We start from the raw sequence: 27,857 nt of genomic DNA, 5'->3' as shown, positions 1-27,857 counted from the left end.
TATCAGGGCTTTAAACCTGGAGTGAGAGGGACTGGCTGTGTGCTCTCACTGTAACAAGGCACCTGTATGGGAGAGTACACTATTCGCGCCCTGCGAGGAATCTCTGTACTTTGCTGCTCTTGCCTTATAACCATGGATCCCTTTTACCCATAGACCAGCCTGGGAGCCAGCTGCACTGCTTGGGTGAGTAAAGACAGCATGTTTAACTTCAGATACATTGCATACATTCTATGGCAGAACTCGTCCTTACCGGATACATTGCATACATTCTATGGCAGAACGCGTCCCACTCTCACCAGATACATTGTATTATTGTTCCTGCTATCACTAGTATTCCAGATACCTGTAAGGAAATTGCCTTTAGTGTTGCTTTGAACTGATTTTGTGCTTGCTGCAGCTGTGAGAGTGACTCTGTAGTTAGCATATTGGGAATGCATGGTGTCATGTGTCTGTGTGACAAGTAAGGGCTTTATTTCCTTAAACAAAACTAAAACCTCATCTGTGGGGACTGCTCTGGTGATGGATATTGAAATGCTTTGTCTCCCCTCTATCTCTGGCGGTGTCCTGGAATGTGGTCTTCTTCCTACAAAGTGTTGTTTTGATAACCAGATTAGAGCAGCATCTTGTCTGTCTGGAATCTGATAGACTAATCGCCATCATGCACTGCCCACGTTACGGGCTGTCATTAACCTCTCACTGTCAATAAGCTGCAGATGATGGGAGTTGTAGTCCACCACAGCTGCATTGCTAAATATTTCCTTACTTTTACAGCGCGGACATGTCAATGTGTGTGTGTTGAAGACTGCAAATCTCCTTATCTTATTCACAGCACACACTGTTGGTTAATATGCAACCCATTATTAGTAGGTAAATCATTAAGAGTGCTTGCCGTATTGGACTGAAGCTGATATACAGGCTCCCTGGTTGCATAAAGACCTTTTGAGCCACTTCTCTGGATGGAATATAGTTGACTACTCAAATCACTAATAATTTTTTTTTTTTTTTTTTTTTTTTTTTCTAAAAGCTTTCCTGTTGGCTGGCAGACCAGCCATACCCCTGGCACTAGAGGGGCACTTTATTGTATTTATTTTTTTAATTGCAACATGTCAGTACAATTTTACAAGTTACTGTAACATTTGATCGCATCTAGTTTTAGTAACTTTTCTAACATAACATACTATTTGGGCATTTTAGCCATTTAGTATCCAATTGTAATTTATTTTATGAAATGTGAATGCCACTCATATATTTAACCTGCATTTTTTTTAAATGTTTTATGTGCTGTGAGTACTGCTAATATAGCTACATTCATTTAGTACTGCTAATTTATCAGGGGTGCGTTATTTTAGGAGAGGGTAAAAAACACTCAGAGCAGTCAGGACTAATAGAGATGCTGCTGTCTAGCTGTTCCATGCAGGTGGTACCTTATCAAAAAAATCTGGGTGCAAGATTAGTGCTGGATTTATTGGTCTGGTGCTTAATGCTCGACTTCAATATAAATTATAATTTTTTTTTGTTTGGGTTTCTTGTTTTCTTCTGTGTAGTACAGCATGTGCCTAACATATGTCTGCAACTGGACTTTGCAGCCAGATATAAAACCATTATCACATGCCTTTATAAACTGTGACTTTCAAGAATATAAATATGTTTTCACAAGCAGACTGAGGGATACAGAAACCCATATACTCTATGGGTACAAGGGATCACAGCCTATCCTGTGGGTCGTGGGGCACATGAAATCCATCCTGTGGGGGCACAGGGAATCCATCCTATGGGCCATGGGACACAGATATGTGAGCAATGGGCTTGGAGAATTTCACATTTGAGCACCTTCAGTTGCTATTGCTATTGTTGACAGTTTATAGTAACTATAGTATTCCAGATGATATTGAACCAGCCGAAGTAAAACCTCTATGCCTCCTTGGCCAAATGCTTGAAGTATAGCACCTTGCATATACAGCATCAACAAATAAAAATAAAACTAAACAAATCAAGCAGAATGGGTCTTTTTACAATGTTTGGGCCCCGTACTTCAGCCCCTATCCCCTATGTTTATCAGACCCTGGCATGTAGTGGACAGCAGGGGATACACTGAAATCACTCATAGATATCACATTATTTGAGAACTAACCCACTGGCCATGTGCAGTAGCTACTTAACTTAAGTATGGATAAGTGAAATAACACTGGCAGAGGGTACAGGGAACTTTGTACATCTGTAGACTTTCTTTTACTGAAAGATATTGTGTGGTATAAAGACACATTTTAATTGTATAATTGTATGGTGTCTTTTCTTGCAAATTCTATTTCTTACTTTTAGAATTATCTTTCTAGACACAGACGAGTAAAGATTTTTTTTTTTGTGAACAGCCAATATTTAATTAAACAAACAATAAAATCTGTAGCAATTTCACCCGTAGATAGACATGTTAAACTCCATTTAGAATCATAGGAGCACTTTATGGGTTAATGTCATGTGTTGGGACAGGTGCATGTGTTCAGGGGAGAAAGGTTTTATTGAAATTGATATCTCAATATAATTACTGTATACAAAATCAATCAGTTATTGACTTGTGGCACGTTTTGTTGGCAATTCATTGGCAAATTGACTGCTATTTTATTACATAAATGAAAAATCTTGATAGAGTAGCTTTGGTCCAGGATCATGCCAATATTGCCCCCTTCACAAACACATGTTTTTGTCCTTCTGTGAATAAGGTATAGCAGTTTAGCTTGTCAGTTTTTTGTGGTATGTACACAATCCTCTTCAAGCTAATTTTTTTTATTTTAATGTTTGTGTTGAAAGTAGATGCTTTAGACCAGGCGTAGGCAACCTTCGGCACTCCAGATTTTTTTGGACTACACCTCCCATGATGCTTTGCCAACATTATGGGGGATGCAGTCCACAACATCTGGAGTGCCAAAGGTTGCCTACCCCTGCAGTTTAGACCCGAGACCATGCAGGGGGGTGGGGAGGTATGGCATTCCTAAACTGACTGCATTCCTGACTGTGTTCCTGTAGATTTATTGCATTTTTTTAGTTTGTTGTTGTTTTAGGCTCCTGAAAGCGAGTATATTTTAAAAAATGTACTGTCAAGTAAAAAAAAAAAATAAGGGCTACAAATCACCATCCTTGTAATTTTCAGTACATTCACAAATATGTCTTGTGTATTCCACTAATATTTCAATATTTTTTTTCTTTACCTAATTAAAGGTAACGGTCACAAAGTGCTGATTGTATGTTTTTTACTTGATACAAATTGCACACGTGTGCCTAAAATATTATATATTATAATATATATCACTGACCAGTCTACTTTACATAATATTTATTTTAATTATCCAGATCGAGAGGTTCAGGGTTGATTTTTAAGGATTGGTGCTATTAGTGTAATATATAGTTGTCTTTCCTATGGTCTCTGGTGATTAATAGATAAAACATAATTTTACTACTTTTTAAAACATTGACAGGCTGATTTAAATTGTTACATAGTGAACAACTTACACAGCAAGGTAGAATCACTTTCCCATGTCATATATTGAGTCATAGTATACCTAACGTTTAACCAAGTTTTACTGTGAATTACACAAGCTCTGTGGTATTTCTTAGCTCTGCAGAAAACATATGAATGTCTGTAGCACTGTGTTTTACAGCTGATCTGTGTATTTATCCCAATGCCTCCGGCTGACTGAGCATGTTAGGGCACTTAGACCAACTGTTGGGGATAAGCTGGAGATAACACATTTTGCTGTTTATTTTGTGTGACAATTTAGTCTGGTAAAGATTAATTGTCGCCCAGCACTAAAGAACTGGTAGGAAAGATTGCACATCTATTCAAACCTCAATGAAATGGGAAAAGTGATGACGCTTGACATTGGCATCAGTCAGAACATTTTCCAATGTAGATGTAGTATTATTATTATTATTATTATTATTATTATTATTATTATTATTATTATTATTATTATTATTATTATTTATTATTTATTTATTTATATAGCACCAGCTTATTCCGCAGCGCTTTACAATAAAAGGAAAATTTACCAAATGAGACAATAACAAAATGTAACAGGAACAATAGGTAGTTGAGTACCCTGCTCAAACGAGCTTACAGTCTATAGGAGGTGGGGTATAAAAACACAATAGGAAGGGTATTGAAGGAGACAGCAAATAGACATGGTGGGAAAATAGCAGAACTGGAGGTGAGAGTGGAGTGTGGCCATATAGGAGAGAGGGAGAGGAAGGTTTGAGAGATAGAAGTTACTCCTGGAGGCCAGTAGCAATCCTGGAAAGATGAATTTTGAGGTACTTTTTAAAGGATTGAAGACTAGGAGAGAGGTGAATATAGCACAGTGTCCATGTGGGTCAGGTTTATGTTCTCACACATGCCTCTGTATCAGTAGCCATGCCAAACCAACACAAATTGGATACATTGTCACTGCAAGCCAGACTAAAGACCCTCTTGCAGGGTGGTAATCAACCTTTTTCCAAACCCGACCTTCTTCCAGTAGATCCTAGTTAAATAACACATTGTATGAACAAATTGTCGGTCAATGCATTAAGTGTTGAACCAACATGTGTGGTACTTAGATTGCAGCCTCTGATATCGAATTGTTTACCATGCCGTATTTTTTTTTTTTTAATTTTCTATACAAATGTTTTTTTGCAAAAAAGTTTGAAAGGCAAAGTGAAAGGCTGTATCAACTGGACTAGTAACATTTTCTCCTGACTAATAAAGTTAAGTGATATACTTGTATGCAATTTTTTATTTATTTTTATTCTTGTGTGTGGACATATTCTCCTCTACCTAATCATAATTCTGGAGGGTATGTGGAATAGATAACAACTATATTTTGGATCAACCAGATAACTGTCACATATTGTGTTATGCAATTCAAAAATGTGTAGATGTGTCTCTACTGTAGTATTAAGTCTTTGTCTTTATTACATCTTACATGTGTTCTTCGAGATGAGCAGATAAATGTTTTATGAATTTTTAACCTTCCTATCATACATGCGTATCTTTGTTTATTCTTTATAGTGCTCTCATCAACAAAAGTTTGTATAAAAAAAAGTAGATTTTATGATGTTGGCACAAGTTATTGAAAAGTAGTCTTGTAAATAATCTGGAGAGACCTCTGACAGCGTATTGCATTAAGTTTAAGAAAATAAATGATTGGAGTCTATTGTGTAGACCTAAATCCTCAGAATTAAACCTACACTTTTTACACAATCCTTAGCTTGAAGTTCATAACTTAATGCTTCTTATGTGTACAAAGGGTTAACTAAACCCCTTGCTTCTGTTAGTTAGTGATTGTGTGTGTGTCTGTTAGTGAGTGTGTATGTCTGTTAGCTAGTGTATGCGTGTCTGTCAGTGAATGTATGTGTGTGTATTTAGAGGGCAGGGGGGAAGGGTTCTAAATATATACACACACATTCACTGACAGACACGCATACACTAGCTAACAGACATACACATACAGTCACTAGCAGACACACATATTCACTAACAGACATGCATACATTCTCACTAACAGACACACACATGGTAACACACTCCCGGGGGGAGAAGGGGGGGGGGTGAGTTTTGTCATGCCTAGGGCAGCACAAAACCAGGATACACCACTGTATATACCTGCTCCTCAGAATTATCACATGCTATGGGTACTTAAAGATTTAATGCCACACCACTGCTAAACTCAAATATGCCTCTAGATAGTGTGTGTTCTTGTTTTTGTACAGTAGGATATTATATGTTAATTGATTTAAAACCTAATGATACAGTGCTCAAACCTCAGACTCAACTCAGTCTTGAGCCTTCCAAGTCAGATCCAAAGAGTACCACTAGATGATATACACTATCGACTTAATATCTTCTTAATCAGCTGTCATCTTTGTCACTTAAAGGAACACTAAAGAACTAGGACTACAAAGCTCCAAACAGGGACGCTCAGAGGTATGCTGTAAGCACACAGTACTGCAGTGGTTATGCTGGAAATAGTTTTAAAAAGAGGGAACAAAAGCAATTAGGGGTGACACCCAAACAGTGTGACCAATACTAGGGCATTCATTAAGTGGGGTAGGTGAGTTAGCCTGGCAGGATGTCATAACTGCCCAGTTATCCCTACAATGACTAAATGACTTTTGATGAAATGTATATAATTGAAACTTAAAATTTTCTGAGCAGCAATAAAGGGCTAGGCCCTAGGTTCTGGGAGAGCCTTAAATGGTATGTACCATAACCACTACATTGAGCTGTTTGCAACTCCTCTGTATTGTAAGCTCATTCAAGCCGGGTTCCTCATTAACGTATTGTTCCTTTCAACTCTTAAGAGTTCCAGGGATTTTCACTAAACTGACAATTGACAGGAATTCAAATGGAATTTCAAATTCAGAATAACCAAGCTGAACTTAGAATAGACATGGAGTATTTATCTAATGCAGGTACTGTGACCTAACTTTCAAAATTCACTTTGGATTCCCAGCAGTTCTCCCTTTCGTGGATAACCATGTGAAACTCATTTACTGTTAAATTCTTCCTTTTTACTTGTAATATGTTGCGGAGTAAGTTGGTGCTATATGAATTCCAATAATAATGACCATAATAAATATCTCAATTATAGTGAGTGCCCTGCACAGAATAGTTTACTATCTAAGGGATTGAACACAATGATGTGTGTGTGTGTGTGTGTGTGTGTGTGTATATGTATATGTATATGTATATGTATGTGTGTGTGTATATGTATGTGAAACTCTGGTGACCTATTCATTAACAGGACTATAGACACAAGCCCTGAAAGGCCAAAAGTCCAAATCAACTTAACTTTGATATTTTTGCTTTATTTTCTTAAACAATAGTTTTCGTTCACAAGTATTAAATGGGATGATGTCTGCTAAAAGTGATAGAAAACGTGGGATGAGAGAGGGTTTCTTTTTTTTTTTTTTTTTTAATTTCCTTTTTATTAAGTTTTTCTTTAAATATTAACATTTATATAAAACATGATTCTGTTATGAATCCAACATGCAATACATTACCATACATTTATATCCTAGCCATAGAATTTTTTAATCTATATACACACAAAAAAAAAAAAAAAATAAAAGACTTTCTATTTCTATGTATTCAGTCCTGAGAAACCAGCTCTAGGGCTTCATCTGCCTGGACTTCCTAAACTTTGCTAGACCATGTTGCTGGACTTTTCCAGAGGGTAGGCACAAGCGATTTTTTTTTTTTTTTTTTTTTTTTTTACGGCATTTAATAAATGAGAGAGAGATAGATAGATAGATATATTGATAGCAGGAGCACATTGAATTCAAACAGCTATGCGTCAGCAGTAGTGATGTCGCGAACATAAAATTTTCCGTTCGCGAATGACGAACGCGAACTTCTGCAAATGTTCGCAACCCGGCGAACCGCCATAGACTTCAATAGGCAGGCGAATTTTAAAACCCACAGGGACTCTTTCTGGCCACAGTAGTGATGGAAAAGTTGTTTCAAGGGGATTAACACCTGGACTGTGGCATGCCGGAGGGGGATCCATTGCAAAACTCCCATGGAAAATTACATAGATGATGCAGAGTCTGGTTTTAATCCATAAAGGGCATAAATCACCTAACATTCCTAAATTGTTTGGAATAACGTGCTTTAAAACATCAGGTATGATGTTGTATCGATCAGGTAGTGTAAGGGTTACGCCCGCTTCACAGTGACAGACCAAACTCCCCTTTTAACGCACTGCAAACAACCGCAAACAGTCCATTTGCACAACCGCACCCTCCCCATTTGCACAAGGTTGGATACCAAGCTAGCCATGTCCCGTTACTTGTCCTCACTGATGTCATTGAAGGTCTCTTCCTCCACCCAGCCACGTACAACACCAAGGGTTCCCGAAAGGTGACAACAAGCCCCCTGTTTTTTTTTTTTTTTTAAATGTACACTACTGTTACACCAGATATGAGTTGCACTGGTGTGACACTGTGCCCTGGCAGGCCCTGACACGCACACGTGTGAAGGAAACTGACTGTTATTATATTACAGTCAAAATTTTTTTTTTTTTTTTAAATGCAAGCTATTGTGACACCAGATATCAGTGGTGGCACTGGGACCACCTTAAAAATATTGGATATCGCTAAAAATCATGATCACTATATACTTTCTCTACAAACCTCTAAAACAAACCAAACTACTCATCCATCCACTATACCACTTTATCCCACCTAGAACTAGTGCCCAGTTAAAATACTTGACTCTTACTTACCCACACTCAGTCATGCCACACACATTTCACCACTACTCTCACTGAATCCCTCTGACTATGGCTAAATTCATCTTCTACATCAGAACACTACTCCTAAGATTGGGTTGTATCCATGTCTCGGGTCTTTCATTTAGAATAGGGGCAGCTTCGGTCTCCTTCAACACTGACACTCCAGTGCATATTATTAAAAGATTGGGCAGGTGGAAATCCTCAGTCTACAACTGATATATTCCTCATCCCAAGAAAGAAATGAGGAAAGCTTTTAAAAGTTTGGCTTTGTAAATTTGATGCAATAAGTGTGTTTTTCTTTAATACCTTTTTCACTCTCTTTGCATGAACCCGATTTACATATATTACTAATATGTTTCTGAACATATATATTATATTATTCACTCAATCACTCACTCACTCTCTGGGCTGGCCTAAGACATCATGCTGCCTAGGTCCAACGATAAATGACTATGGGGGATAATGTATAATAAACACAGGTTACTGGCTATGAGGGGGGATAATGTATAATAAACACAGGTTACTGGCTATGGGGGGATAATGTATAATAAGCACAGGTTACTGGCTATGGGAAGGATAATGTATAATAAGCACAGGTTACTGGCTATGGGAGGGATAATGTATAATAAGCACAGGTTACTGGCTATGGGAGGGATAATGTATAATAAACACAGGTTGCTGGTTGTAGGGGGATAATGTATAATAAACACAGGTTACTGGTTGTGGGGGGATAATGTATAATAAGCACAGGTTACTGGCTATGGGAAGGATAATGTATAATAAGCACAGGTTACTGGCTATGGGAGGGATAATGTATAATAAGCACAGGTTACTGGCTATGGGAGGGATAATGTATAATAAACACAGGTTGCTGGTTGTAGGGGGATAATGTATAATAAACACAGGTTACTGGTTGTGGGGGGATAATGTATAATAAACACAGGTTACTGGTTGTGGGGGGGGGATATTGTATAATAAATTAAAAAAAAATGCAGCTTCAGAATTAATCTAAATTGTATGCTGTCTAGGAGGTGCGAGGGTCTGGGAGGGATGGTCTGCTGCTGATTGGCTGGAATGTGTCTGCTGACTGTGAGGTACAGGGTCAAAGTTTACTCAATGATGATGAATAGGGGGAGGCCGAACATCGCATATGTTCGCCGTCCGTGGCGAACGCGAACACGCTATGTTCGCCAGGAACTATTCGCCAGCGAACCGTTTGGGACATCACTAGTCAGCAGTTCCACCATATATACTTTAGTGTCCCAACCTCACCTCCACACCCCAGCAATGGTTCCCAAGCCAGTCCTTAAGTACCCCCTAAAAGTCCAGGATTTAGGGATTACCCAAATGTTTTTAGAAGAGAGGGGAAAAAAAACACCTTAGACACAACAGTGTATTCCCTAAATCCTGGACTGGTACTTGAACAGTTTTAATCTAGAACTGTTGGACAGAACGACAATCACACAATATGGAAGTCTAGTTTCTGCATGGTAAATGTGACAGAAGAAGGAATGGGCAATGGGTGCCAGGAATTTTTGTGTAACTTGTTTGATAAAAAATTTGAGACAGCACCCTTAGACTTGTAGCATCATGACTACTATACTGTGCTGTAGTTGTTATGGTGTTTAGAATTCCTCTTTAACTGTGTAACCCTAAAGAGCAACATTTATTGTAACAAAAACATTGGGGTAGGTACAGCGCTTCAGTAATCCTTAACAAGGTATATGTGGAGAGAACCAGAGAAGAAATAATAGTGTAGTATTTTAAAACTGTAGTAGTGATTGGTAAGATAAAAGATGTGCACTTTCCTGGAGCTTCAATACAGCTCCAGTGTATGTGCCTGGGTGAAATATTCCCCGCCTATGGATCAAGTGCAGAGGTAATTCTTTGAATTATAGGTGTGGTGGGGGGTATCCTCATATAAAAAGTAAACAAATAAAAATCGTATATGGTGAAGTATGTAGAGCTATGAAGCAAGGGTAGGTAAAAACTATAAAATGTACACTCACGTGTAATGGAGCTGTAAAACCTGGCTCCTCTGATAGCGCTTGAAGTGGTATGATCCCCACTCAAGGATACAGGTGTAAATATAAATGTTTCCGTCCATGTATATGTGGAGATAAACAAACAGAACGACAATAGTGTACACCGTAAAAAGGAGTGTACGCAGAAATAAAGAAGTTAAACCTACTCACATGCTAAAGGGCAAGTTCCGGTTTGCTCAATCCAAAGCACTTGGGTGGTATGATCCCCACCAGGGATAAAGTTCCAAACAATTCATCAGCGGCAAAGTTAGGTCCAATTAAAAAAGTACTTTAATATTAAAAAGTAATACAATATATAATAAAATAGTGATATAAAAGTTATAAACAATACACTTAACATGTTTCTCCTTGGATAGGCTTTATCAAGTTTTTTTTTTTTTTTTATTGTAATGATTTCTTACAGTTTTCACTTAAATGGGAATTCCAACTCCATTCTCTCTGTCAAATGAACTAATTACGTTTTGATTATGTCCTAAAACCTAAGCAAACGTTTTTAAATGTTAACAACAAAGCATATAGATCCTGATGCTACTATATACAGTATGTCAAATGGCTTGACAAAAATCTGAGGGAATTTATCCACTAAATAGTGTGGTTATGGTGCATGGGTTATCACTTAAAGCAGGGGTTCCCAAGCCAGTCCTCAAGTACCCCCTACCAGTTTGGATTTAGGGATTACCATTGTTTTGCCTAAGGTTTTCCCTTTTTTTTATTTTTTATTTACACTATACACCAATCATATGTTGCAGTATTTGTCTAATACAGAGTTTGACTTGGTTATAGCAGTGGCAGTGCCTCTAATAGATGACTTCCTAACTGCCACTAGAGGTGTGTTAACGCAACAATGTAAATATTTCCTTTCCTGCAGACCGGCAATATTTTACAAAAACACTTTCAACACACCTGGGTAATCCCTAAATCCTGGACTGTTAGGGGGGACTTGAGGACTGGGTTGGAAACCACTGACTTAAAGGAACACTAATCCACAGGTATGCCCCTTCTCGGTCTCTCCGCTCCGCCGTGACCTTCTCCTGCCCACTGCTCGCACTCGTACGGCACTCATGCTTGCAGGACTATTTGCAGGTGGTTCCTTTCCTTTGGAATAGCCTGTCTATGACCATCAAGCTCTCCCCTAGTCTTGCATCTTTTAAGAAGTGCCTTAAAACCCATCTCTTTAGGAAAGCTTATGGCCTCCCAGACTAACCTCTACCTCACATACCTGTGCCTTGCTCTCTCCTAAAGGACAACACTCTATTCTCTCCTCCAGCTCTGCTTCACTCCACCTTGTTTGATTGCCATTTCCTGTTCTGTTGTGTTTTATGCCCCACCTCCTATAGACTGTAAGCTTGTTTGAGCAGAGCCCTCTTCCACCTATTATTTTTTGTAATTGTCTCAGTTATTTTTAAATCTCCCCCTTTAATAATATTGTAAAGTGCTACAGAATATGCTGGCGCTATATAAATACCCGTAATAATAATATAATATCGGGAATGCGTGCTTTCCTAACACAATCTTGTTCTTTTAGCTGTTTATGTTACTGTCTCCTCCCATTTTCTATAAAAAAAGTTTTACTCACCTTTCAGCCTTCGCCACGCTGTTAGCCATGTTGTTGGCCTTGCCTCCATGATTGAGAGAATCAAAACTGATCTTTGATTATACAGTGCTTCCACTTTGGGAGTCGCATGTGCAGCAAAACACATTACACCAATCATATGTTGCAGTATTTGTCTAATACAGAGTTTGACTTGCTTATAGCAGTGGCAGTGCCTCCAGTAGATGACTTCCTAACTGCCACTAGAGGTGTTAATAGTGTTCAAAAAGTGGAGCGCTACTTAATTTTCTAAGGAGGAGGGTATATATAATAGGAAACCTGACGACCTATTGAGTTAATGATATGCAAATAAGTGAAAAGTATACCCTTTGCCTCTAGAAAAAACCCACAAATAAAACGTCAATAAAATTACTCATGTAATAAATGCAACAGACTAAATAATAAAGTCCAATAATAGTCTGTGCAAGTCCCTTTGTTCCCGGTGTTTTCTTTTATGGTGTTACTCCATGATCAAATAGATATGAAAATGCAAAGAAAAAAAGGGTAAATTAGTGATATACTATTTCACTACAAAAAGGGAATCCTTTGTAAAAATAAATTGACTTTATTAGAATCTTGGCTGAAAGCTAAGTATCAATGTAAAAAACTTCACATAAAATACAATTGGAATTAAAACAAACTCCAGATATCTTTAAATGAATAATAGTAAGGCTTCGTTATGATATAAATACAAAAAGAGAAGTCCTGCGCTTAAGCAGCAAGGACTACAACACACATCAGCCCCAATATATAGTAAAAACCAAAGAAAAGAAAATGTTACTTGCGCTTTCTCCTTAATCCCTATGTATATTTAGACAAATGGAGGTCATTTAGTTGCTCCAATGGCCATTGGAGGGATGCCCGCCTGCCAACGTCAAGGCAGACCCCCCCTAAGCGGGTCCTAACACTGACCCTTCAGCCTGCTTCCTTGAGCTTCTGGCAAAGATATCTCTAATGAGACAGAAAGGGGTATTTTTTATATACACCCCTTTACTTATTAACCCTTAATAGGGAACACATGGGATGGGTAGCAGCATTGTAACCAGGCTGTGTGATACAAAGTAAATACAAATACAAAAAGAGAAGTCCTGCGCTTAAGCAGCAAGGACTACAACACACATCAGCCCCAATATATAGTAAAAACCAAAGAAAAGAAAATGTTACTTGCGCTTTCTCCTTAATCCCTATGTATATTTAGACAAATGGAGGTCATTTAGTTGCTCCAATGGCCATTGGAGGGATGCCCGCCTGCCAACGTCAAGGCAGACCCCCCCTAAGCGGGTCCTAACACTGACCCTTCAGCCTGCTTCCTTGAGCTTCTGGCAAAGATATCTCTAATGAGACAGAAAGGGGTATTTTTTATATACACCCCTTTACTTATTAACCCTTAATAGGGAACACATGGGATGGGTAGCAGCATCGGTGGGTCGATGGGTAGCGGGCATCCCTCCAATGGCCATTGGAGCAACTAAATGACCTCCATTTGTCTAAATATACATAGGGATTAAGGAGAAAGCGCAAGTAACATTTTCTTTTCTTTCGTTATGATATGCCTACTAATTAGTACAGAAAGTACTGGGTGCAGACCTTATGCTGTTCTCGGCGTCCCGAAATCAGCAGTTCAGATGTTAGTTTGATGGTAACAGTGAAGGTGAATGCTCCCCAGGCGCTGGCTTTCTGTGATGTGAGTTGTGTCCCTCCAAACGCGTTTCTCCGTTCCAACGGCTTTATCAATGGATCATGGAAGCCTTACTATTATTCATTTAAAGATATCTGGAGTTTGTTTTAATTCCAATTTTATTTTATGTGAAGTTTTTTACATTGATACTTAGCTTTCAGCTAAGATTCTAATAAAGTCAATTTATTTTTACAAAGGATTCCCTTTTTGTAGTGAAATAGTATATCACTAATTTACCCTTTTTTTCTTTGCATTTTCATATCTATTTGATCATGGAGTAACACCATAAAAGAAAACACCGGGAACAAAGGGACTTGCACAGACTATTATTGGACTTTATTATTTAGTCTGTTGCATTTATTACATGAGTAATTTTATTGACGTTTTATTTGTGGGTTTTTTCTAGAGGCAAAGGGTATACTTTTCACTTATTTGCATGCCACTAGAGGTGTGTTAACGCAACAATGTAAATATTTCCTTTCCTGCAGACCGGCAATATTTTACAATGCAGAGTTAAAATGGCAGGGGTATTTCATTGAGATAAAGTATTCTGGGAAACTTTATTGTCCCTTTTAAACAAAGAATTCAAAAGCGTTCGGTTAAAATAGCCAAATTTTAGATTTGTATTCTTCTCCCAATGACAAGTTAATTTTACCTTAAGATCATATATGAGTTGGGTGTTTCCCTATCTTACTATATATTTTTTTTTGTTTTTGGTCCTTGCAACTTGTGTTTTTATTACTCCAGAACTCCTCAATGACTTTTTTCACCATGACATACAATAATCTAATCTGAAGGACTCTATCTTTATACCTTTATGAAAAGCATGCAAGTGGGAGAATCAGGGCAAAAGTCATTCGACTGCAACATTGTTCCCGGCAATACAGAGTTTGCATGCTTAATGTTTAACATGTTATCTCGTTTAGTATTATTATTTTGTTTTAAAGAAAAAAAAATCCACATTTAATTCTAGCTCAGAAAATTACTAGTGGCTTTCCAACATTCAGCTAATGTATTTGTCATACATATTTAATTTATTATGAATAACTTTACTATTAGTACAGTTGCTGTATTTATTTTTTCTCTGTACTTAAAATAAAGAATAAACTGCACATGTAGATTAAGCTATAATATTTTTTTCTCTGTATTGTGAAAAGTATTGTAGACCTGCAACAGTGAGTCATTGTGACCTTGTCTTCAAAGGAATATCGTAGTTCTCCTTTATCAAATCATGTTTTGTGTTTGCACTTAAAGCATGCAGTGTTTGTCTAGCATTTGATTTTTGGCACCTCTGTATTACACTATGTGGGGTTTTTCTTCTGTTTGTGTGTGCTATATTAAGGCTGGACCTTCATGCAGCAAAACTACAGATCTTGATCCACCAAAACCCAACTTATTTTTCAGTACTTATTATGAACCTCAGTGTGAAACATTATTAATTTTGTATATTCTGATAGAACACATGCTTATCTTCTCTTTTTATACATCCTCTGACCTGAATGTATTATTGTGTAGTTAGTCACTTGAGTTAATGTAGAAGGACTCAGCAGGTCAATGCATTAATTAGCTCTGACTCAGCTAGGCAAAGTGGTATAAACCCCCTAATATAGAGGTGGGCGCACTTGAGTTAGTTTGGAATAGCTCATTATATGTTTTAAGAACAAGACTATAACATCTTACTATTTGTGATGTATTTCTTTTTTAACACTGTTGTGTATATAAAGTAAGCTAAAATGTTTTTCATACTGTGTATTTGGATTGTTTTTGATTAAGAAAAATATTTTCATTTTGAATATTCTAATGTTCCAATTTTAACAAATCGATATTGTGTGTGTGTGTGTGTGTGTGTGTGTGTATGTGTTTGAACATACAGTCAGTCTTGTATACACGTATCCTGGGACCTGCACTTCGAGTTTAATGATCACTTGCACATCAGAAAGGCTCTGTTTGGTATATCACCTCAGTAGTGCACAATTAAGCCGGCTCCAGGCTGTGTCACCGTAAGATTCATCTCAAACTGCATCAAATCATTTTCTGTAAGAAAAAAATTGAAGTTGAAAAACGAATGTACTATTATATATATATTTAATGATGTGTTAAGGAGGTTAAAACCACCCATGTCAGTGCTTAGCGATACAGAGTATTATTTGCTAAACTTTAAATTGAAATCCAAATTGAAAGGTTTAGGCTAAAACATCCAAGATTTGGCTATAGCTTAAGAGTTCACTGAATGACCCCGGCAGCGATGTTCAAGTTGTTAATACAGTGACCACACATGTAGGCAACTAACCCATGCATGGCATAGAACATTAAAAATCTAACCTATAGGGTTAAAATATATATATATATATATATATATATATATATATATATATATATATTGTGCATCTAAAATCCATTATTATTGGTGATATAATAAACTAAAATGATGGCTAGAACACATGAATAACTGCAGCCTCCTCCAATCTAGAATGTTTCCATGTACACTAACTAAGAGAAATTGTAAAATGTACCTTGAGCCTTTTAGTTAGTAAGCCAAGCCTTCTCTGATAAGTAGGTTACACCGTTCTCTATGTATCCGTCTGCAGCCAATTGTTCTGCACTTTATGAACTTTTTTTTTTTTTTTTTTGTTCTTAATTTTTTTACATTAAATCCAGCAAAGTGCTAGTAAAATTTCTTCAGCATTGATTAATGTCTAAGTGGAAAGGGAAATTGAAGACCAGAAGAAAATGGCAGCGAAAGGTCAGGAAGTTGAATGCTACCTTTAGTTATAAAACAATTGTCTGAATGGAAAATCATACTCTAGACTCATGTTCATCGCAATGGAAACAATAGAAAATGTGTGTATCTACAGGAAATGATCTTTTTCCCACTTTATTATGTAAAGCTGTGTAAAAAAATTACCTTCGTAAAAGTCTTCAGACTGTAGGATTTAGGGACAAAAGTGTGTGGTTTTTTTTTTTTGTTTTTGTTTTTTTAATATTAATCTGGGTTTTTAATAAAACAGTTAGCTCCTGTCTCACACTAACTTAAAGGGATATTATAGTCACCAAAACAACTTTAACTTAATAAAGCAGTTTTGATTTATAGATCCTGTCCCTGCAGTCTCAGTGCTCAATTCTCTGCCATTTAGGTGTTAAATCACTTTGTTTATTCAGTCACACCTCCCTGCATGTGACTCTCACAGCCTTCCTAAACACCTCCTGTAAAGTCATGTAATGTTTACACTTCCTTTATTCCGAATTCTGTTTTAATTTATAATTTATTATAGCTTGCTAGATCCTGTAGCAATCTCCTGTATGTAATTAAAGTTCAATCCACAGAGAAGTAAATATAAGCTTCTAAAGTAAGATAGATCTGGAAATGAAACAATTTGTTCATGCAGTTGTCAGTTACAGCCAGGGGAGGTGTTGCTAGGGCTGCATAACAGAAACAAAAAGTGATTTACCTCCTAAATGGCAGAGAATTAAGCAGTGAGACTGCAGGAGTCAAGGGGTATGGACAGTATTATGCAAGGAGAAAGAGGAGAAGGATACCAGAGGACAAAGGGACACAAGTAAGGGAATAGGGGTATTGGATATTTTAAACCATTTTATATGATTTTGTAATGCCAGAAGAACAGTTACCTCGCACGGATTAAGTTCGAGTTCTGAGGTTCAACTGTAGTTATTTCTTTCCTGTAAATGGATTTCGACACATTCATTTAATTTGGAAGACCAGATAATAAAATCATACTTATGAAGTTGTGTATTTGGTGAGCACAACACACTTGGCATTTAACACAGTGGGTAAAACTTGGTGGTATCTTAAAGATGACTATGGAATGAGCTTCTTTTTGTGTAATCGATGGTGTGCTGGAGTGTTCAACTGCATTCACAGGTATAGTTGAGATGAAAGTCCTATAACGATATTCGTGCTTGTGGCTAGCAATGAATTATGAAAGTTGTAGTTAAAAAATAAAGAGTGCACCATGTAATCGTTTTACACAATAAATTTTAGCCTTGCTTTAATTCTGTTGGAGCTTCTAGAAGAATCACTTTCTGTTGGAAAAATATTTTCAAACAATTTATATGCAAATTTTTATTTTTTTTTACTGATTGTGACCCTTCAAAAAACTTATGGAAACAAGTTAGATCAAAGCCTTAGTGCTTGGCACCAGAATACTATTTAGTTTTGGATAAATCACACTGTCTGCTATAAGTCCTTTTACCTACATACCTTGTTACTGTCACGTTATTGTTTGTATTTCATACAAAGCTGTAAACCATATTATGTAGAGGGAATGGGGGTGATTACCTCCTTTTTATATTTATAGGAACACTTCAAGCACCATAACCTATACTTATTGCATAGGTTGTGTTGAACGTAAGTCCCCGTGTCCGTATCTCCTAGTTTCTTCTAATGGCAGCAATTTTCTAATATTAATATAGCTCTAATTTGCCCCTTTTCCCTCTGATGTCTAAAGAGGAATCTGTATTCCCTTCTTTGACTGGTACAAATTCTTATTGCACATTGTCCTATAGTTGTTTACCCTCCTGTTTGGTCTCTCAGTGAAAGGTCTTTGCCTGCATGGCTAGTGGCCTGGATGTGACCCCACAAAGAGTAAGAAAGGAGATGCCTGTACTCAAACTTCACCCTTCTCTATCTAATTCAGCCCTTGGCAGAGGAAGCTGCATCACTGCTTTATTCTCATGCATATGCAAAATCACACAATAAAGGTCTGTGGAAGGTCGTGCACAGAGATCCTCAGACATCTGTTGCATGTAGTTTAAGAAGATTCCTGTACCCATTATCCTTAGCAAGTGATAGGTTACAGATAATGTCTGGATGTGCCATGCAACAGCTGATTTCCGGAAGACAAAGTAGTCCCTGCATTGTCTTATATACTTTTTTTTTTGTGTTTTTTTTTTATTGTGTTGGAATATCATTGAAGTTTTATTTACTCCTTAGATTTTATCACTATAAAAGAAATCCCATAAGTGACAGTGCCACTTTAAAGTTAATTTTATTTGTTTCATTTTTATATATATATATCACTTTTTTTTTCACCTTTTCTGTCACTTTAACAACTTAAGGACACATGACATGTGTGACATGTCATGATTCCCTTTTATTCCAGAAGTTTGGTCCTTAAGGGGTTAAGCTGCTTACAGGCCATTAGAGTGTCTACCAGGCTTATTTTAAAGGGTGGGTATCTGCCATTTAAGTAATCTTGTGTCTTGTATCTGTATTTTACCAGCTTATATATATATTTTTTAAGTAGTTATGTTAGATTATATTATAGAGAGAGTGTCAGGTTGCTGTTAACGCTAGAAAACAAACATCTATAAAAAGAAGTGGAGGGAATTCACTCCAACTCTAACTTTCATAATAGAAAGCAACCCACAAATATAGAAAAGTAATCAGAAAAAAATAAATTATATATATATATATATATATATATATATATATATATATATATATATATATATATATATATATATATATATATATATATATTATACTTAGTTGCAGCAAAAACAAGTCAAAAATATATAACACAAAAATCTGCCAGACGAATGTAGTAAATATCATGGCTATTTACATATAGAGTCACGTAGCTAGTACAGATGCAATGTAACTACCCATCTAATATCGAGTACAGACAGAAAAGACCAGGGGAGAAAAAGGTAATACTCTCTTGTATCGAAGGTCTGGATACAATGACAGAATAGTTGCAGTAAATACATCAAATGGAAAAATCCCTATAGTGCCTCCATGGGCACCCCTGCAGAAACTGAAATAATAGCTATTGTGCATTCGAGGGCACCCCTTAAAAATACTAAACCCCCCCCCCCCTTAAGTTACTCTGTCTGAAACTAGATAACTAAATAGTAAAACGATGGGGAAAAAGAAAAATGACTAAAGTGAATAGAAAAAAAGAAAAGTATTAAATTAAATACATTTAAAATAAAATATGAGGTGACAATCAAAAGTATCAATATAAAAGCTGCAGCATTGTCCCCATATCCAAGCCACCCTCATATACAACTGGGACAGTTGGCTTGGATCTGGGGACAATACTGCATCTGGATCATTTTAGCTATACTAAGAAATGCTAAGCTTTTTTTGGTGTATGTGTATAATATCTATATCTATATATATATATATATATATATATAAAAATTTTTTTTAATTATTCTGATTTACTTTTCTATTTTGGATGGCTTTCTATTATGAAAGTTAGACTTGGAGTGAATTCCCTCCACTTCTCCTTTCATAAATGTTCGTTTTTGTTTATTTATTTTAAGTATTATATATTCAATACTTTTAGGCAGTTACATTTCTACCAGTTTTTAAATTCTTTCTTTTTTTTTTTTTTTATATATATATATATATATATATATATATATATTTATATATATATTTATTTATTTATTTTTTTGGTAAGAAGGACACAGCACATTTAACGCTTCTTTACATTTCATTTGAGCTGCCGCTAACAAAGTAACAATTGTGATCGTTTCATCGACGCTTGCTTAGAGCAGAGTTTGGAAATGTTAACAAACGTCTTGTAGTGCATCAAAATGACAGCCAAAACTGTGGCGGCTCAATGTTTGCAAATGTTATGGAAAGTACACTGTATCAAAATAACAAACATAGGATCCCATTGAACAGTTTGTACATAGAGCCCCTTTCAGTTTCCAGAATTAATGTTTTTGGAGGAATTTGTTGATTTCCTTTGGAACTGACATGATTTGTGAGCCAATAGAGAGAAAATTTTGTGTAGTAAGAAAACAAATGTGCATCTTTATTCCACTAAATTTAAGAAAAAATAGAGCCTGCCCATTCATCATTCATAAAATGTTACTTACTAGGTGATGGCAAACCTCGCATGCAATTAGGATTTAATTTTTATTGGATAGCTGAAGTAATGAAACACACATAAACCTACACGTTAAGGGACATATTCTGGGTTGGAATGTTTATAGCATTACGAAGGTAAATATAAATAAAAAATATATCAGATTCTTGCCTCTAATTCTAACGATTTGACGGCCTTCTCAGCCAATTCTGGTTTTCTTTTTATTTGGTATCACAGAGACCAGGCCAAGGGAGTTATCATCATACGGGGTTTGACATTCCTTCTAGCCAACCCACTAATTTTTTAAGTAGCCCTGCATATACCAAATCCATTAATATGAAGTTAATAACTTATCTTTCATTGTTGTAGTATCCAAAAAAATCTGTTAATCATGCATAAAGGGGTAAAAACTAACCTTGTCTTACCTCCCAAGTCCCAACATAATTAGAGAGAGAGAACACGGTGGGTGGTGGCATGCCAGTGAAACATTTAGCACCACCAGAGATCCTGCAGTAGGCAAGCCCTGGTAGAAGGTGTTCATGTATGCTCACATGCATGGCAGGTAGCTGGGTTGGCCAACCTTACTTAGGGATGCCCGTTAGAAAAGCTTTGTTGTGTAACATTGGCACAGCTAATTATAGTAGCAGATCACCAGAGAACACACTTGCAGCAATGCAATAGGTGCCCCAATTACCCTGGTACTTTAGAGAATGCAGTTGTGAAGTTTTGTGACCATTCCATGTGTCAAAACATACTCTTCTTAATAGACTTGAGAACTCTCCAAAGAGACAAACTATGGGGACTATGACACTGATGAAATTATCAACGAATGTTGAGCTGGTGCCATTTTTTTTTTATATGTATTTATGTAATGTTGATAGTTTTGGTTAACATTTTTCGAGTTTGATTCTTGTTGTAGGTAGGATTACTTAACCCTGTTGGCCTCTGCCTCTAGACTGTGTAGTGTGGATGGATGTATGCCCACTGTTTGGCAGTAATGTGTGTGGCCTGTGCCAGACCATGCACCACTGGGGTAAAAGATTAACTTGGAATGTGTTTCTGATTCGAGAAGCACTCTGCTGCAAAAGAATGGTGTGCAATGGTAAACACACTTTTCCTATTTAAGTTCCCTAACAAATATAATGTAATCCGCTGGGACTCCAGAAGGGTAGTCTGCCCTTGTGCAAGTTAATCTCAGGAAAAAGAAAGGGATGTTTCTTACCTTAAGCCCCACAAATGCCATTTGCAGCTCTAAATGTGTGCCAGAAAGATTTGTCAAATGATTTGATAAACTATGAGCGGGCATCACATTTTAACTCGCCACTGTATTTGATGTAGAAGCTCCACCATACACTCAGCTTTGGGCAAGTTTGTTTACAATCAGACTATAAAAGAATTCTGTATAGGGTGGCATAACATGGATTGAATGTAATGAATATGACTAAGCATCCCATAACACATAATATTTTCTTAACAAGGAGCAGAAGGAGTTCTTGCATGTTTTCTCCATGGTAAAACTGATGAAAAAGTCTCCTGCATATGGAGTTCATATCAGGTTTCATTAGAAAATATTATGAGGTCCAGATGTAATTCACCACGGTGTGTGCTGTTACAGTACTTCTTTACTCTCTGCATCTTGGCCTCTATGAAAATCACAGTACCATTGCAATGAGATTGAGACTCCAATCTATGATCGCCTGGGGAAAAGGTTGGAAAAACTGCAACGCAACAGGATAATGTGTTTCTACTTGCTTTTGCTTCGTGCCATAAAGTGGTCTTCTGTAATCTCCGTACAATGATCAGAAACTATTGACACATGTTAGTGTGTGTGTGTATCTCTCTATCTCTCTATATATACAGTTATTTTAAGGTCTGCACCATAAATACTTATGGTATTATAGTTTATAGGGTTTCAAAGACCCCAATGAATAACTAGTTTCACAAAGCCACTCCTGGAGGTCATGTGACTTAAACCAATGTGTGCAAAGGTTAAAAATCACAGTTTGCATGCACTAGACCAAAAACATGATTAGCATCTCCATGTTAATGCTACATATACCTGTTTTTTAAAATACACTTATAAAACAGGAAGTCCTAGATTATCCTGGCCAAATTAGATTAAAAGTCTAAAACACAATTACAATATTTAAAAAAAAAAAAAAAAAATTAAAAATAATAAAATTTAAAACGCTATACTATTATATAGGTCTCTTTAGTAATTGTTCTTATTTATTTTACAAGTCACAACTTAAGCAAGACAAAAGGCAGAACTTAAAGGGACACTATAGTCACCTAAACAACTTCAGCTTAATGAGGTTGTTCACGTGAGAACTATAGCTCCCTGTAGCCTTTCTCATGTAAACACTGTATTTTCAGAGAAAATACAGTGTTTACATTGAAAGCTAGGAACACCTCCAGTTGCAGTCACTCAGAATGCCACCAGAGGGACTTCAGAGTTGATGGAGGCATAATATGCCTCCATCCACTCAGATCTGCTGTCAGCAGAGCACAGGGCAGCACTGTGCACAGCATCCTGTAATTCAGTGTCTCCTCCCTCTGCATGCAGACACTGAACATTCCTCATAGAGATTCATTGCTTCAATTCATCTCTATGAGGAGATGCTGATTGGCCAGGGCTGTGTTTGAACCATGCTGGCTCTGCCTCTGATCTGCCTCTTTGTCAGTCTCAGCCAATCCTATGGGGAAGCACATGTCAGCATACTGCTTGTTTTTCTGAGTCTAACAGCATGCAGATTTACAGCTTCAGGCTTAAATACAGTAAGATTTTTACTATATTTATGGAGGCATGAGGGGCCCAGGGGGGCAAGATGGTGGTGTTAACACTATAGGGTCAGGAATACATGTTTGTATTCCTGACCCTATAGTGATCCTTTAATAACAAACTATTTATTATAAAGAGAAATTACCACCGTGCATAGATTAAAAAAGTGCAAACACACTGCGCCATGCAAATAATTTAAGTGAAATAAAACCGGGGAATTTAACAGTGAACTTTAATACTTACTGTTATAGGGAAGTAGTGTCTTTTCTTTCCCAATAATACAATTCAATGCGAAATTGAATTGCAAAGTTCCTAGGTATCATTAGATATTGCACATATTTGGTTCAGGTTTTAGACATGCCCTCCAGTCTTAGAAGGAGAAATCAATGCATTCCAAACCAAACTGAAGTTCTACAATAACGATAATTTTGTGCGGGTATTTCTAATCTCTGTAACCAGGTTTTATCACCTCTAGTTAATCTAGACAATTAATTTGATACCAAATGTGATTATATCTTTCATATCTAATGCCCTAAAGATAACATTGCTTCTAAAAACACTTCACGGACTTGGAAGCATCTATTGAACATAGCACGAGAAGATGCCTGTTCTCATCAGCCTTTGTGAGTGGCAGCTGATGAGGGTAGCCAGACATGGAAGGTTAAAGCGAATTGAAGCTCTGCCTTTTGCTTTAGAATGGTGTCAGCAAATACTGTGTACATACACATACATTGCAATTACATGGCGTGAAGCTCATGGAATTGGTTACTTTAGGAATAAGTCAACAGGCAGCGTATGTACTCTAACTTGTCATTTGTTTAGTGTTTGTTTTACCTCATTATAAATGTGTTGATTGATGGCCACAAAGTGCTCTGTCAAGGCTAACATGTCATTTAAGACTTCTAATCCTTTTTAGCGCTAACATTTGCACAGTATTGTAATATATGCCTTGAACCTGGTTTAGTCAAAGCAATATTACAATTTGGTGGGAAAAAAAACAGGCAACCTTCAGTAGTGGGATCAAAAGATCAGCGTCTATAAACCATTCCAGCACACCTGTTGGTTTTGTTTTTTTTTTTGCTTTTTCTCGTCAAAACAAAGCAGGTAGGCATATGTCTGTATTTGTAGATGGGCAAAGCATCGTGGGAATTATAATTAAAAATGATGTGGTGTTACATATACCAGATTCATATTTCCTTTGGAAAATATGATAAGCCATTAACTAATTAAAGGGACACTATAGTCGGCACAAAAACAACAGCTTTATGTAGTGGTTCTAGTGTCTATAGCATAACCCTGCAGGCTCCACAATGTAGACACAGCCTCTAGAGGTATTTCCTATGTCAGTGCTGCACTGTGTGCAGAACCTACATTCAGCATCACCACGCTCGGCGTTCCTTTAAGTTGTGAGATTCACTGATTATATTCAGTAGTTCCCAACATTAATGCAATCATTTCTGACATAAGGAGACAACCTAATAATTAAAGATATTTTGTATAAACTCCGATGAAATATTAGTTAAATGAACCATTCTTTTCAACCATATTTGCAATATGCACTCTTAATACCGCTTTGGCCAGTTTTTGTAAGAGTCATAATGTTATATGCTATACCATAAATAAATTCTTCGAAAAATATTTGCTTTCTTAAAGTATTCTAAGTCACTTTCCTTTTCATTTGTGTCAACTTTAGACGATATGATTTGAAGCAGAAGTGAGGAATATTCTTTTCCAATCTACTTTTTTTTTTTAATGCTGTTCCTTCAAGTGGCAAGTTAATTATGGAACCCAAGGGAACAATCTAGACTAGGCTCTCTTACTTTGATTCTATTAATAGCTTCCATCTAATCAATTCTGAAGTGGTAGTAAAGGATTGTAGTAGACTATATTGATCTTACAATTTTAACCAACTCCTACTGCACAGTGTGTCTTCAAACTTCCGTGTGTGTGTGTGTGTGTGTGTATATTTATAATCTGTATGTGTGTCTAAATGTGATGGACACTTTTTCTGCAGGAACCAATCCAAAGTAAAATAAACTGGGGGCACTCAGAAGAACTTTTAGCAAAAGCACTAAACGTGTGTGTGTGTGTGTGTGTGTGTGTATATTAAAAAAAAAAAAAAATCAAAATAGTGTGCTGAATCAGTGTTTCAGGACTCTGAGGACCTCACAGGGTTCTGTCATCCATCTCACATTTCATCCAGCATAGGAGTTGGGAGAAAAAAAAAGAGACAACAATATATAAAGGTTCTGACTTGACTTTTAAACCCTATATTCTGTTCTAAGTGCCCCCTCCAGTACCCAAATGGAAGATGGTAACAATTTTTAATTGTCACAAATATGTAACTGTTAAAATACATTTTTGCTTTATTCTAAAAGATGCATTTTTAATCTGAATAATTGAAACCTTAAAATTATAACATTCTTCTGAATTGACATTTATTTGCAAACAAATTTATAGATATAATTTACATTAGAGAAATGTTGATTTCTTGCAATCTGCCCCTTGGAGAACTTAAAATCTTAGTGTCTAAACTCTTACAGATTTTATAGGCAATCATACCGTGACAATCTTTTGAAGAAATTGTCTTTGTGTTCATTTTGTCTAAATAAATTGTTATACTTAGGCTTAGCATTAACCTTTGTATTCATTATATTCTGAGTTTCTTCCTTTAAGATTGTAATTATCCATTTACTTACATATGGCATTTTAAAGCCTTTCACTCTCTCATGTCTAGCATGTGTCGGTGTTGATTGTGTTTGGTTGAGTGACTGACTTCTGTAAGTGCAAATTCTGACATTACTCAGCAAATGTATTGTCTGTTATGCTGTTTTTGTGTAATGATTGGATAGGCATTTACTATGCTAACTTTACTATCTAGCATAAAGATCACTTTAAACACAAAACTGTAGCAAATTGGAAAAATATTTAGGTAGCATTTGCTTTGAAAGATTCTCAAAACATGCTGTAGTCACATCTTATCTTAATCTGCATTTTTTTTTTTTAATATTCTTTGTATTCATTTTATTTACTACAGTTAAATGTTTAGATTTTTTTTTTTTACGCATTACGATTTTATTCACTCTTTTATTTATTTGTTATTATTATTTCAGACAAATCTCTGCAAGCATATCTGACAAACCGAGACATCTCTCTGGACAAAACTCGCCAATGGAGCACTATCCTGTTTGATGGCAAAATTTGTATATTCATTATGGCCGCTTTACTTGTAGGAGTTTGCCTACTTTTTATGCAATTGCATATGACCATCTGCAGACCAGCTTTAAGTGAAAAAAACTACATGTCCGCATTCCCTCTTGTGAATGATGAAGAAATTAAAAAGACTTCCTTTAAGAATGTATCTCATCCAAATGGTACCAGTCAGTTTTTGCCACATATTTTAATTATCGGAGTACGCAAAGGTGGAACTAGAGCTTTGCTGGAAATGCTTAGCCTTCATTCTCACATTTCTGCTGCTGAAAGTGAAATTCATTTCTTCGACCTGGAGGATCAATACAAGAGAGGTCTAGAATGGTATCTCGATCAAATGCCTTTCTCCTATCCCCACCAGCTCACCGTGGAGAAAACACCAGCATATTTCACGTCTGATGTAGTACCTGAGCGAGTTTATAACATGAACAGTACAATAAGACTCTTGCTCATTTTAAGAGATCCCATCGAAAGAGTTTTGTCTGATTACACCCAAGTTTTTTATAATCACAAGCAAAAAAATAAGTCTTATCCAGCAGTTGAGGACCTGCTTCTGAAAAATGATGAACTAAATACAGACTACAAAGCAATAAACAGAAGTTTATATCACATATTCATGGAAAACTGGCTAAAATATTTCCCTCTTAAAAACATCTACATAGTTGACGGAGATCGTTTGATCAAGGACCCCTTTCCCGAAATGCAGAAAGTAGAACGGTTCTTAAATCTTTCTCCTCAGATTAACATGTCCAATTTTTATTTCAATAAAACGAAAGGTTTTTATTGTTTAAGGGACAGTGGGAGGGACCGATGTTTACATGAGTCCAAAGGCAGAGCTCATCCCCAAATCAAGCCGTTCTTGTTGGGGAAATTACGTGACTATTTCCATGAACCAAATAAGAAATTCTTTGAACTGGTTGGACAAACCTTTGATTGGCTCTAAGATCTGAGACTTTAGGATAGAACATCCTAGTAATGCAGCTATATATTTAGAATATTAAGCTATAATTTATTTGTACATGCTTTAAAAAATAAATTGTATATATATGTACAGCACTAGAGAACTATTCCCATAAATGTATTCTATTTTTATACTTGTGAAATATGTTTTTGTTATGGGTTTTAATAGTTAATAAATATGCACTCATTTTGGAATACATATAATGCACTTTGAACTTTTTTATGTCTGAAATTTCAAAAATATTAAATGCTCATTTTAAGTCAAGATTTTTTTTATTTGTATTTAACACTTGTGATGCACATTTTTTTTTTGTGTGTGATGTACTATCGCATGCATGCAAGGTAAGTGAAGGGAATACAGCAGGGGAAGGGGATGAGCCCCGTAGAAATTACTGTTACATTAAAATAATCACACAAGCGTTTTGCCCACGGTCTGAGGTATTATAATGTAGAAGCTATAGTCAGACATGCGCACTGCT

At 36.4% G+C, this 27,857-nt stretch overlaps 1 protein-coding gene across 1 annotated transcript; it reads left to right on the top strand.

The window, feature by feature from the left end:
* Nucleotides 1-27,541, top strand: HS3ST1 (heparan sulfate-glucosamine 3-sulfotransferase 1). The gene is made up of 2 exons (XM_063459875.1): nucleotides 1-183; nucleotides 26,322-27,541. The coding sequence occupies exon 2, from the start codon at nucleotides 26,423-26,425 to the stop codon at nucleotides 27,359-27,361; it is 939 nt and encodes a 312-aa protein (XP_063315945.1). The 5' UTR covers nucleotides 1-183; nucleotides 26,322-26,422; the 3' UTR covers nucleotides 27,362-27,541.
* Nucleotides 27,542-27,857: the final 316 nt, after the last annotated feature.

The sequence above is a fragment of the Pelobates fuscus genome, chromosome 6 (assembly GCF_036172605.1).
Source record: "Pelobates fuscus isolate aPelFus1 chromosome 6, aPelFus1.pri, whole genome shotgun sequence".
NCBI classification, from domain to species: domain Eukaryota; kingdom Metazoa; phylum Chordata; class Amphibia; order Anura; family Pelobatidae; genus Pelobates; species Pelobates fuscus.
The sequence above is the reverse complement of the archived record's forward strand: the minus strand, read 5'-3'. Positions and strand labels throughout refer to the sequence as shown.

What these genes read in the sequence shown, in the direction of transcription:
- HS3ST1 (XM_063459875.1), top strand. Translation starts at nt 26,423, where the DNA reads ATGGCCGCTTTACTTGTAGGAGTTTGCCTACTTTTTATGCAATTGCAT.